This window comes from Anas platyrhynchos, chromosome 6 (genome assembly GCF_047663525.1).
Source record: "Anas platyrhynchos isolate ZD024472 breed Pekin duck chromosome 6, IASCAAS_PekinDuck_T2T, whole genome shotgun sequence".
NCBI lineage: Eukaryota > Metazoa > Chordata > Aves > Anseriformes > Anatidae > Anas > Anas platyrhynchos.
This window is the reverse complement of record NC_092592.1, coordinates 26,747,101-26,760,182: the sequence shown is the minus strand read 5'-3', so window position 1 is coordinate 26,760,182 and position 13,082 is coordinate 26,747,101. Positions and strand designations below refer to the sequence as shown.

General features: G+C 52.9%; 1 protein-coding gene across 3 annotated transcripts in view; it reads right to left on the bottom strand.

The window, feature by feature from the left end:
• Positions 1-13,082, bottom strand: part of HPSE2 (heparanase 2 (inactive)) — a 98,244-nt gene that overhangs the window by 19,543 nt on the left and 65,619 nt on the right. For 2 of the 3 annotated variants that reach the window (XM_027460731.3, XM_027460732.3), the window contains 3 exons: positions 8,588-8,761; positions 7,905-8,076; positions 821-868 (listed from right to left, as the gene is read on the bottom strand). In XM_027460731.3, coding sequence (XP_027316532.1) covers positions 821-868; positions 7,905-8,076; positions 8,588-8,761 — 394 coding nt within the window. The remainder of the gene's footprint in view (positions 1-820; positions 869-7,904; positions 8,077-8,587; positions 8,762-13,082) is intronic. The other variant, XM_027460729.3, reaches the window with a different exon arrangement.

Genomic DNA, 13,082 nt, shown 5'->3' with positions numbered 1-13,082 from the left:
GCCGGGTGCCAGCCGGCCCCACGGCCATAAACCACTCTCAGACACAGACACTGCTTTTGCAGGAGGATCCCAGGCTCACGCAATGGCACAGAGACCCCGGGTGTGCTCACAAGGTATCCTTGTGCCTTAAAAGCCTCCGAGCTCTTTTCTGCAGGTCTCCAGATGGGTTTGTGAGAGCAAGTGGGATCTGCAGGAGCAGAGCAGATGCCTTTGCACCCTGGCCAGGGAGCCCTGAATTGCCATGCTGCTCTGCTCCAGCAACCCCCTGAGTACCCCCAGAGCGCTGGCTGCTGAGGACCCACCCGGGGAACTGAGACCCCAGCTCCTGTGCCCAAAGTACCAGAGCAAATACAATTTTTTAGGAAACAAAGGGTCTCACCCTGCCCTCTGCTTCCAAAGGAGAGTGCCCCCAGCTTAGCCTTGGTCCAGCGGTCATGGGGAGGAAGGAAAAGGACTCCCAGGCAGTCCCCTGGATCCACCACATGCGTCTTTCCCCTCCCTCTCCTCCCCACCCCGTCCAGCACCCCAAGCTGTGGATGCAGCGCTCCGCAGCAGGGCTTGGTTTCCTGCAGGCAGGTGGTTTTGGCCTCTGCCTCATGCACAGTGGTAGAGGTGGACACATCCCCTCCTCTGTTCGCTCCAGAGGCCCCAGAAGGAGGGGCAGTGCCTCCTTTTCCTATTTAGAGGCAGTGCAAGCACAGCAGAGGTGGCTCCCGCTATCTGCCCCCTTCCCCACCCAGCCAGCCCATTAGTCCTGCCCTGGACATGGTCAGATCGCTGCAGTTAGTGCAGGAAAGCAGGAGGAATGGTGAATACCTACTGTTGCCAGGTAACAGCATCCACCGTGCTGCCAGCCACTTTCATGAACCTGTGGGAAACAGAGGAAGAAAGGAAATAAGCCCAATGTTGTCACAGGCGTCCATAAGCACAGGGGCAATGCGAAAACAGCCGATGCCCATCCTACATCACAGGATCCCAGAGATGGTCACCATGCTCACGGTGTGGTCAGATCCTTTCCGATGAGATCCGTGCATCCTTTAACTGAAAGAATAAATCATATTTAATTCAAATGCTTGTAGTGAGCATAGCACTGCTTTGGGGCAGGTGGGGGTCTCTCTGAAGACAGCAGCAGTTAGGAACAAGGTCTTGTTCCTAACAAGGTCCTAAACAAAATTAGTGGGATTAAAACCCAGCAAAGCTATCAGATGCAAAAATGCCACCCCCAGCTCGGGAAGCCCCTGAGCATTGGAGGATGGGAGGAAAGGCTGGACAAGCACTGCTACATGCTGGCCTTGTTCTGGTGCTCTTTCCTGGGCTCTGTTTTTTAGAGAACAGGGGATTCATCCACCAGTTTGGCCAAGAGAACCTGGTGATGCTCTTTGGTGCACAGAGATCCAGGAGCTGCCCCAGGGAAAGGAGCTGTGAGTCCCACAGCCCCCCCAGGCCTGCAACCAGGGTGGGAGGGGAAGGGGAAGGTTTGTGGGGAGAGGGGAGAGCTCTGATCAGAGCAGCTGGCGAGGCAGGGAACAGCAGCAAGCTTTGCAGCACACGAGCCTCTAATCAGGTCTGAAACAAGAGCAGCAACTTCAGCCTAAATATAGCTCGGAAACAATCATTCCGACTTTAAATTAATGACGACGGTCAATTACAGGCTGGGACAAAAGGGCAGCTGGACCCTGTGAAGCAGAAGAGGACACTGGCAAAGGCAGAGGTAATAAATCCCTGTGGACAGGAGGGAAGAGACACAATTAGAAATGGAAAAACAATAACACGCTGTAATAGCGCTGATGTGCTGCCGCTCCCGCTGCCCAGCAGGGCAGGGGCTGTCAGTTCCCAGGGTTGCTCCTGAAAGCAAAGCAACCCCCCAACAACAGCCAGCACCCCTGGAGCAGAAGCAGTACGTCTGCCTGCCCCATCTCCCAGGGAAAATAATTGACTTCTTGTTAATAAGCTCCTGGGAAAATTCTGTTCTAGGACACAAGCAGCATTCTGCAGACCAAAGGCTTCAAAGAAAAGGTCCTGGATTGCTCAGTTTTCCTCTTCTGTCTCCATAAGAGTGAAATAAATTGAATATTTCTAGTTGCTTTTAAATCTTAACGTAAAAGATGCATATCTAGCTCAAATTTTGATTTCTGGATTTTTTTTTCCTGTTTCTTTTTTCTGCCTTTTTATTGAGATTTTCACAGAAGAAAGACCAAAATGTCCTGCTAAAGCTTTGGGTCCTGCCAAAGCTTTGGGTCCTGCCTTAATGATGGAGTTGTGCCTGGGACATCCCAGATAACTTGGGTGTTGGCCTCTGCCCTCCAGAGGGAACCGGGATCAGCTCAACAGCCAACAAGCCGTACTGCTGGGGCTGGAGATGAAAGCCTGGGGCAGGTGGAGACCAAGCGGTGCACAGGTACTTGAATATCTGCAGCTCAGGAATACAGATGTTGGTAATCCCTTTATTCCTCTAGCACCTGTACTGCTCGAGCCGTGGATTTTGAGGCCAGTGAAGCTCCGTACAGCCCTGCAGTCCGACCAGTGCTGGCACACGCCTGCCTGGGATTTCCTGGAGCGCACGATGCGCACATGTGCAGCACCACGCAGGCAGAGCGGTCCAGAGGCTTCCGGCATGGATCAGCTCCCCTGCACATGTGCCGCCCAGATGCTCCGTGCCGGTGCAGTAAATCTGCCATCTTCCCAAGCCTGGGCTCTGCGAGCACCGACCGACGCCACGGTGCACGTGCAGGGAGTCACCCCCTAGGAGCAGAGGGACAAGCGTGGGGTGGCCGACCCCAAATAATGCGATGTGGTTGGGCTTCCACACAGCAGAAATCCCAACAAGTTTCAGCATCCTCAAAATCTGGTGGGGCTCGGATCAGACACCCAGAGCAGCTGGAAGCCCAGAAAGGAACTGCTGGTGTGGCACAGGGCAGCACCCCGAGGACAGGGCAGGCACGAGGACAGGGCAGGAGGGCTGCTGCACTGCCTCTGCCCCCAAACCTCTGTGCTGTGAAACCTCACCTCGTGTCTGACCTCTTAGAGCACCTCCCCAGGCATCTCACAACCCTCATCTGAGCATGGGCACGTCTCGGGAATACATCTCCTGTCCTGATCCAGTGCTTGCCAGTCCCCGAGCACCCACTGCAACCTTAAGCAAATTGCTCCCATGGTTAATTAGCCTCCAAGTGTGTTATTCCTCATCTGAATGTGTCTGGCTTCAGCCTCCAGCCACTGGAACTTCCTAGGCTTATTCCTGATACATTAAAGAGCCATCTGCGTTTGGAAATCTCTTTCCCATGAAGGTAATTGCAGATTGTCAACCTTGACATAAAAAAAAAATAATAAAAAAGTGATCCTGTAACAGAGAATACAGCTGCATGAGGCAGACAAATCACCATCTCGCAGCCCCCAGCCTCTGCACATACAGCTGTGTCCTCTTTGCCATCCTAAGGCCTGCCTGACTATGGGTCTCTAGACCAAATTTTCACCCAATAAGCTGAACAAATTGAGACCTGAGGGTGTCTGCTACAAAACAAACAAAATAATCAGGTGTGTTTTTATCTGCTGACTGTGATGGAGGAAAAACCCACATAATACAAGGTTTCCAGAAGCACAAATACCTGCAGCAGCACTGAGATCCCAGCTGCTGCAAGGACTTTGACCTGCATGCCAGGCTTCGGACCAGACTTCCCTCTGGGGAGCAGAGACCACTGGGGACTATGTAGAAACTTGCTGCGATATCACATTCTCTTTCTTCTCAGCACCACCTTCCTGCAACCAGCAGGATCTGCCTCAGGGCTGGCCAAGCCTCCTGGCAGACAGAGCTTTGGTGGGGGCTGCACCACCCAGCTGTGCGATCTGCTCCCCAAGGCTCCTGGCACTGCAGCGCACCACACCACCGGCACGTATCCCCACCGTCAGTTTGTCCAGTCCTTTTCTGATCTCGCACTGATGACAACTCCTGCAATGCCATGCACGCTGTGTCACAAAGCCTTCCAAAGCTTCCTTCCAACCCGCTGCCTGCATTGTAGGAGAAAGCACAGCCCACGCAATCTCCTCTCACGTGGCGGACGTCACACACCTCCGCACACCCTTGGCTCCTCTCTGCTGCCTTTCTGGTTCCATTACATCTTTCCTGAGATTGAATGACCGAGATTGTAGATAGCAGCCGGGATGAAGGTACGCCAGGTACCTATACAGCGGTATCATCTCATTTATGTCTTTTCCTACCAGCTCGTTCTCCCTATACAGGTGACAGCGATTTTGGCTTGCCAGCCAGATCAAATTTCAGTCACAGAAATTGCCTTGAATCTTTCCCCCTGAAAAAGCAACAGCTAGATCCTTTGCTTATATCTCAGATCTTCATTCCTGCTGTAAAACCAGCTGCAAAATGCCTCATCACATCCCTCACATCCCAGTTCAATGTATTTACGAATGCCTTCATTCACAAGCTTAACACTACCCAAATTTGAGTTGACACTGCAGTGTCCTTCCCTTTGTATCATTAATTCCTGTCCTGTGGCTTGCTTTTTTTGCATAAAATTCCCGCTCTGGACCTGTTCAATATCCTGGTACAGCCTGTGCCACAAACCTGTGTAGTTTGGAAAAGGGTGAAGCTGCGGTGCTTACGTGGCAGAGAGGGCAGAAGCCCTTGTCAGCAAGAGGACAGGCCAAATACCTGTGTTTCTTCCTGAAATCCACTATCTGTGGATGCATGGAGCAGGGCTGAGGGTGGGGAGGTGTGTCCCACAGCCACGTGCTGTGCTCCCATGCCCCATAACCCACCAGGCACCCCACCGCCAGCAGCATCTTTCTGCCTGCCTGCCCCTGTCCTCCTGCCACTGCACCTCTAGCCACAGCAGAGGTCACAAGTTGAAGCCTGTGACCGTCCAGTGGAGACTGGGCTCCTCCAGCCGAGGAACAATAAATGACAAGACCCCCAGCCCGTCTGTCCAGACACGTCAGCCTGAGATCTGTACCAAATGTCATGAGCTTTAACATATGTCAGCATCTCTCCTTCCTAATAGCTCTCCCTCGTGTTTCTGCTCTTCCAGCACTGAAATTGTGATTCAGTGATGCATTAACCTTTGTGTCTGATTCCTGATCTGCTGTTAAAATCTATGTTAATTCCTTAAAATCCCACTTTTTTTTTTTTTTTTTTTCAAACTCTGAGCAGTTCTGGGATGCCTGTACCTACAGACCCTGTAGGTAGCTAAGGTGGTCTGCTCTCCGACAGCTCAGGCTGCATGAATGGTCTAATTAACACCTCATCAAACTCAACCGTGAGCTGGGTCTGGACAAATTCCCCCTTGCACCTGCGCACTCAGAGGACATGGTGCCTACCCTCCCGTGCAGCAGGGCCACAGCAGTGCTCTGGCACTGCAGAGCCTGTCCCCGTGGCAGCAATTTGGGGCTGGTCTGGAGGATGGGGCAGCCCGTGGTGGCACTGGCACTATAGTTGGCACTGTGGCCACACTAAGCCATTGCCCTGGACAGGGTGGTGCAGGAGCTCTGCAGCAAGAGGGAAATGTAATTTTATGTGGTGCTTGGCAGTGAGACTTTTCTCTGGGTGCTTCAGCACTTCAGGTAGCTCTGGAGGCTTTCCCTGGAGAACATCTTCTGTGTTCTCCTGCTGGCAGCCATTCCCTGGCTCTCTCTGAGCTCTCCCTTCCCAGTTCAGCTCGTTTCCACCCCACCAGAATTCACTCCTGCACTTTGTGTAACAGGGCACTGCTTGCCTAGCAAGCCAGCTGCCCATCCTGTCTTCTGCACGGGGGTGTCTCATCTCCAGCCTTAGTGCTCACATCACAATCTTCGATTTGGCTTCTCTCTTCCTAGCTGGTTCACTTCTGCTGTTGACCACATTTTAAAAATAAAATACCTAAATTCCTAAATTCCTCCTCCTCTCTCCTGCCTGCTGGCTTTTTGGGCTCCCCCAGGATCTCCAGGGGCACTCCTTGGCTGTGCCAGCTCCAGGTACAGGCTAAGGCACATCCCAGCTCTGTGCTGCTCCTGCAGCAGGCAGGCAGCTCTCGGTAGCACAAACCCAGAGTACTGAAGAGACCTCGGGGAGCTGCTAGGAGCAAAGCTCAGGCTCTCAAGCAGCTTAGGCACTGGGTTTTATTTGACTGTCTTATTGTAACTCTGGTTCTGAATACTGCAAATGAGTGTTTAACCCTGTGTCATCATTTAATTTGCCATTTAATTAAGGCCGTGGAGGCACATGCTGCTTGCCACAGGGACACGAGGATGTCCCACAGGGGAGAGAAGCACTTTGAGCAATGGGAACCAGTGTCACCCTGGCAGGCAGGGATGGCAGTGGGGCAGTTGCATGCAGCTCAGAGGACGGGTGTGCTCCTTACAGCTCTTTTAGACTAGCGTGGGGGTCTGGAGAGCCCCCTCCACCCGGCTCACACCCTACCTCTCATTCACCTCCTTCCCTTCCATCCGAGGCTGGGTTGCTGCCATCCTTCCCACCCCATGGCACACCACAGCCCCGCTCCTGGGTCCCTTCCCCTTCTCGGAGAGCTGCTTGGCTCTCATCCCCGTTGTTTCCCTTCCTCAGCCGGCTCCTCCTGGTGCTAATAGGCTTTCTGCTGCTCGAGGCTGCTCCAGCTCTTCATAGCGCCCTGAGCTAACCCTCGGGGCTGCAGCCAGCGGTGTGCCCGTGTGGCATCAGCGTGTCCAGGGCCGTGGTGCCGGAGCTGCTGTCAGCACGAGGGATGCTGGTGTCGCAGCTGGGCCAACCAGCGTCAGGGGCTCCTCGTGCTGCTGCAGCAGAGCTGAGAATCTGGCCCTCGCTCCCTGCCTGCCTCGCCGGGGACCACATCAGTGTGCTGCTTATTGTTTCTGCCAGATCATTCATGCAGATGTTAATGAATGCGAGACCCAGCTTTGCTCCCAGCAGAGCCCCTTCCACACCTCCCCCTGCCCAGCCCTCTGCGCTGGAGTTTCTGTTTATAGTCCTGCAGGGAATTTCCCCTCTGCTGGATGGTCTTCGAGCCCCCACGGCCCAAATTCCTGCTGCCAGCAGGCTCCCACACCTCCCTGGTTCCTGTAGCTGTCCAATGTCACCTCCAGGTGTCTGAGTCCCTCTGTCACCATTCCTTCTCCTCACTCTTCTCTCCAGCCTCCTGACACCCGAGACCTGCCAGTTGTCCTACCCATTGCTTTAAGCAGACAGCACACCCACCTCCCAGCATCTCTGTCAGATCCTGAGTGCCGTTTTTACCTAAAGGGGTGAAAAATAAACCAAGAATCTAAAGCCGGAAGGTCAGAATCACCAATGGGAATCACAGGGGTTTGATTCTGGGGCGTGCTGGCTGGAGCAGCACCACAGCACTGAGTGGTGCCCAGGTACAACACGATAGGCAAGCCTTTCCTCGAGGGACAGCGGGAGGGGAGAAAAGGGCATGTCCCAGACAGGTCATGAACTCTGCTGGTGAAAGGGATTTGAATCTCTGTGCCACAGTTGGGAAAACAGTTTATATAGCCCGGTCAGAATCAATGTGAGTAATGATGAGAAATAACGCTGTGACAGTGGCTCCGTGCCACGCATTGTCCCCTGCTCTGTGGGGCTTGTCTGGGCTAGGAAGGAGCAGAGGGCTTGGGCATCAGAGAAGGGTGCCACAGGCTCCCCCTCTACACAGATGGGGAAAGCACAGGGAGAAGAAGCTGCCAAATGGGAAGAGCGAAGTGTCCAGGAATCAACATATGCACTGGCACCTCGTTCTGTCTGTAATTCCCCCCAAATCCCACCAGGGACCTTTGTGGAAGCAGACACCCACATCCCCAAGCCCATGGTGCAGAGCTGGCTGAGCTGTCCTGGCAGCTGCTGGGAAGCCGAAGAGCATGTCCGCCTGGCAAGGGGCACCAGGAGGGCTTTCTGGTCCCTTCTGGATCAAAGCACCGTCACTTACCCTTCCAGGAGAGCGATGACATTCTTTCTGGGTCTCCCGATGTTCGGCCCGTAGAGGTTTGCTCTGGAATAGGTGCGGATGAGCTGCAGCAGGCTTCTCAGCTGGATGTAGTCCTTCCCCAGCTGGCTGCCGTTCACCGAGCGGCCGATCAGGGTCCGGTAGTTGTTGGGCTCTGGGCAAACGAGAACAGACAGGCATGGCTTGCCAGCTCTGCTCTCCCGTCCCCAGTGCTGGAGAGCGCTCATGTGCTGTCACACAGGAGCAGCCAGGAGGGGCTGGGATGCTGTGGGGCTTCTCCTCCTGCGACCCTTAGGCTGTGGGCTGGGCGAGGGACCTGCAAGTTGGTGTCATTCCCCTGTCCCCATGGGGTGCCTGCACCCCTGGCACAGCAGCTGCCCTACAAATCCATGCAGCTGCTGCTTTGCCCCCCCCAGGACCAGCAGTCCCCAACCTCTGGGGCAGCAGGAACAATTCTTTCATTCATACCAACTGACCCAAACTTCCAGCTGAGGTACTAACACAAACCAGGTCTGTCCCAGCACTGCACTGCCTTATAGCAGGGACCTCCAAATCCCTCTGAACCAACTGGCCAAGCGTCCCGGGACCTTCCAACACCCCTTCCAAAGGGAGCAGGGCTCTGCTGCGGGGTGCTGCACCCCGGGGCTCCCCGTTCCCACACCCACCGTTGCCCAGCTCCCAGGAGATGTTGTATTTCTTGCTGGCGCTGTACTTCAGCAGGCTGAGGGCGTTGGAGCTGTTCCAGGAGTTGTTGGGGTTTCGGCGCAGGGCATTCAGCGCAAAGATCAGGTGGAGGCCAGAGCAGTCAGCAAAGTTATAGAGTTTGTCTAGAGACCTGGCTGGGAAGAAACAAAACACAGCTTGTAGTTCAAAGGAAAGCAAGATCCGGGGAGGTTCAAACGATCCTCCTGTCCGTCAGGCCTCGGCTTCTGTGTGGCTGAGCCAGGGTCAGATGCCATCCCCGTGAAGTCTGTAACCACAGACATGCACCTGACCTTTGAGACCGGGGTAGGATTCCCAGCATGGGCTGAACGACACTTGGATGCCCTCCACCACCGTGTCGGAGCTAGGGGCTGTGTTACCAGAGTCAAGGGACTTTGTAACGTCCCTTTTCATCTGCTCCTGGCAAGGGAGGTTCAGCTTCTCCTCTGCTTATCCTGCCCGGCAGCCCTTTTGGAGCAGACCTCTGCAGAGCCTGGGGAGGACGGGAGGAGACCTGCAGGAGGAACCACCAGCGTGGCAGCCCTCTACAGCTCCTACAATCCATGACAGCTGGGCACGGTGACAGCCGTGAGCCTTCTGCACCAGGCAGGACGAGCACACGCAGCCCTATGTCTGCCTTCAGCCCGACACCTCTACTGGCCACCGAGAGCCTCAGCAAACGTGGGACAGTCCCCGGGGTCTGAGATGAATGAGCTGATTTTTGCTTTAGGGGGTCAGGGAAATCAGTTAGCCGAGTGGTTAGTGTTTAATGGATCACAGCAAAGGCATGGGAAGAAGAAAGGAAAAATGTGGAAAATAAATAATCCTCCTACAGCCTTTTTTTCCCTAAACGCTACTGGTTGTTTGAGCGAAAAGTAGCTGAGTTAGATTAACCTAATGTATTTATCCCGCTGGCTTAGGCATATTAGCTGGTTTTCTGGATGTTTAGTGGATTAGAGACAGATACAGTTACTTAATACTCATTTACTTCAGACCTCCAGGCAAAAAGCTGTGCTTGAAATGGAATTGCTATGGAGAGGATAAGACAGACACCTCGATGGCAACACAAAGACAGCCAAAAGGTGTCACCTGCAGCTCCCCTGATAAAAAAGAAATCTTTTCACCGTGCAGAACAGCCCTAGTTCTTAAATGCTACAGGAGGAATTTTGTTCATCATTAGGAGTCTCTGCAGAGGACTGGGAATTGATTTTCCATGCATCCACCAGAGGAAACAAGCCGGCTGTTCAACCCAGCCCAGGCCCTGCCACTGTGAAATGATATTTTCCCCATGACACTTGTTTCATTTCTGTGCGCCTGCACACAGAGATGCCACGTGTGTTTCATGCTCTGCCACGACTTCCCAGGCTGGAAACCTCCACGGAGAAGAGCAGAGAGCTGGGGAAACACACAGCTCTCTTGTGACTGCTCTCCTAGCATGCACCAACCTGCAGAGCACAGTAAGGCCACGGAGAGCTGGAAACACTGTCAGACATCTCCAAGTCCTATCTGAACCATCAGGCAGGTCTCAAGCCCACTTATCTCCTTTACCCTGGATGGCTGCTGTAGGATGGAGGAGATCGGGAAGCACCAGCTCCTCCGGAGGCTTCGGCAGAGCCTTGATGCCCTGCTGGCACAGGGTGCCAACCATTAGGTTGCCCAAAGGCCCTTCAGTCCCACCTCAGCTGGCCACCCCACTCTACATCTCCATCACTTTCAGCTGCAGTTAGGTGGGAAGAGCTCTGTCATGGGTGGCTAAAGCACAACAAGAAGCATATTTAGTAGACTTTGAGTGATGTCCAGCCCTCCGTAAGTACAAACAGGGCCAAAAGAAATGGCTATAAATATTTTACTGCCATGACTAGGGATGGCCACGTTACTTCTGAGTAATGAGAACACGAAGAATCACAGTATTATTAACAGCTGGCTAAAGCTCACTTTGAATTCTGGATAATTGCACCATTTTTTCTTCATCAAACACAGAAAATCTTCCAGGAATTTAACCTTTCCCCAGCTAACAGATCATTAGGCAAGGCTTTCACAAAGCTTTTCAATAGAGAAAGCCATTGTTGTACCAGAATGAATCTTAATAGAGCAGAACTGGATTTATACGATGCTCTTGCTGCCCCTTCTCCCCCTCCGCCTGGTGCACGTGCACACACTCAGAGGGAATAAGGTAAAAAAAAAATAAAAAAGTAAAGAAACCTGTACACAGCAGGATAAGAAAAGCACTAAAACATTCAATTCTAAGCGTGTAGACCTGAAAACCAAGGCAGTGGTCCCAGTTAGCCGTCGTGATGCTATGCTGAGCAGCATGCAGCAGGAACAAGCAGGCAGAAGCTTTGCACCTCATGGCATGAGCACAAAGGGAATTCAAAAGCTATTCGGGCCTTGCTGACCCTTTACATCCTTGGTTGCAGAGGCCTGGACACATCTAGAAAGTGAATTCCATCCTACAAGGCATGGGGCTGGCTGGCAATGAGTGAAGATCTGCTCCCAGTGCTGCCCTCAGCTGAAGCTTTGCACAGGAACTGGAGATTTTGGCTCTTTGCCTGGACCTCTCGCCCTGCTCAGAGGGGGACAAAGCAGGAGGTGGTGTCTGTGAGGCCACAAATGGTGGTGGGGCTCATGGGGCAAGTACGTTCTATGAGATCGTTTCCCTTTTTCCTCCTTTTTACACTGGGCTAAATTTTAATGTTCTCTGATGGATGGATGGCACTTAACTCTGCGGCATGCCAGCACAAAATCTGAGGCGTATTAAAACATCTCTGGCAGTTTAAAATAATTGGAAAGCGTTTCCAGTCGCAGTTACTGGATTAAACATTATACTGGAGACTTGATAGAGAACATAGCCTTGACTGCCATTTGGTAAGAGGGACAGTTCAGTAATCTCTGGGTTTGAAAGTCTTCCACATTTTTTAGTCTACTTCAGGAATTCTGCTTTGGCAGGGCCCAGCAGAAGTGGAAATTTGTGTGTGCACTGAAGGGGAGGCTGAGACCTGGTGGAGGGGTGGGGGGCACAGCACAGCACAGCATGGCATGGCATGGCATGACACGCTGGGGGCTTTCATAACCCTGGGAAGCCAACCAGAGGATGGGGGAGAAGAGCCTGTTCTTGCTCCATCCCACTGCTCACCACGTCTGCCCCATCCCTCCTTCCCCACCACCTCCCACAGGCACAGCGTGTGCCAGCGCCCCGCGCTCCCTGCGTCCTCAGGTTAGCTGAGAAAGCACAGAGGGAGTGCTGAGACCGAGCAAATGCGCAACAGATGAGACCTTCTGTTTATAAAGCAAAGAAATGCAGTTCTAGGAATAACGATTTCAACTAATCACGGGTAGTGCTCAGCTCCGCATTACCCATAAATTCTGGAAAACGCCTGGAGCATCCCTGCAACAGGCTCCTCATGCCAGCACCAAAGGCAGCAGCATCTCCTGCCCCTCCAGCACCCCGCAGGAGATAGCGGAGTGAAGGGGTTGGGAAAGACCTGGCAAAGAGCAAACAGAAGCCCACGGAGAGCTTTGCAGGGAGGGGGGCATGAAGGGCAGGACAGAGTGTTCAGACAGGAGATGAGTAAGCTGGGGAGAACGATGAATGGAAAAAGAAAGGTATTCCCACTGACAGAGGAACAAGTGGGCACATGGAAAATTTATTTACAAATAAATTGCCACCATAGCCAGCTGAATCCCATTTGCACTGGCTCTCTCAGGCTTAAAGTCCTCAGAAAACCATGTGTGTGGCAAGGACTTGATGTTTTCTTAGTGAATAAATATGAATCAGAAGATATGTAACAGGCAATCAGAATAACACCAGCCCCATGGGAGAGGTCTGCAAAACGGGCTTGAAATCTTCCCATGGCTCCCATCCCCGGGCATGGCAAGGTTTCGGACAGGGAAGTCAGACCTCCCCCCCGTTCACAATGTGCACAGTTAGAGCACCACAGAGCAGCCTTCATCACCACCACTAGATCAGAGGAAAAGCCTCATTCCCTCTGTCCGTACACACCATAACATCCAGCTTGATCCACACAATCACAGGAAGGTTTTTCTATTCAAGCTGTATACTCAACTATCCTTTCAAAGTTGATGCTTAAAGCGAATTTTAAAGCTTTCGAGGCTACCAAGAAACCCACACAGTTGCTGGAAATTGCATTCTAATGATGACCATCCCAGCTGGGAAGCTGTTTGGTTTTAATTCAGTCTTCTGAAGTGTTTTGCTATGCAGTAAAACCACACGGTGTAAAGATGCTCAAGAATTCCCAGGCAAAATTGCTGGCAGGAGGGAAAAGTTTGCTCGCCTCAGACAGACGGACATTTCACCTGAAATGCTCCCTCTACCTTGCGAAGCTCCTGGTGTCCCCCAGAGAGGACGGAGGTGTGCAGAACCACCCCTTGCTCTCATCTCACCACCCAGGCTTCTTCTTTGCCTTGCACTGCAGGCGTCCTGCACCCAGGGCAGTGGGG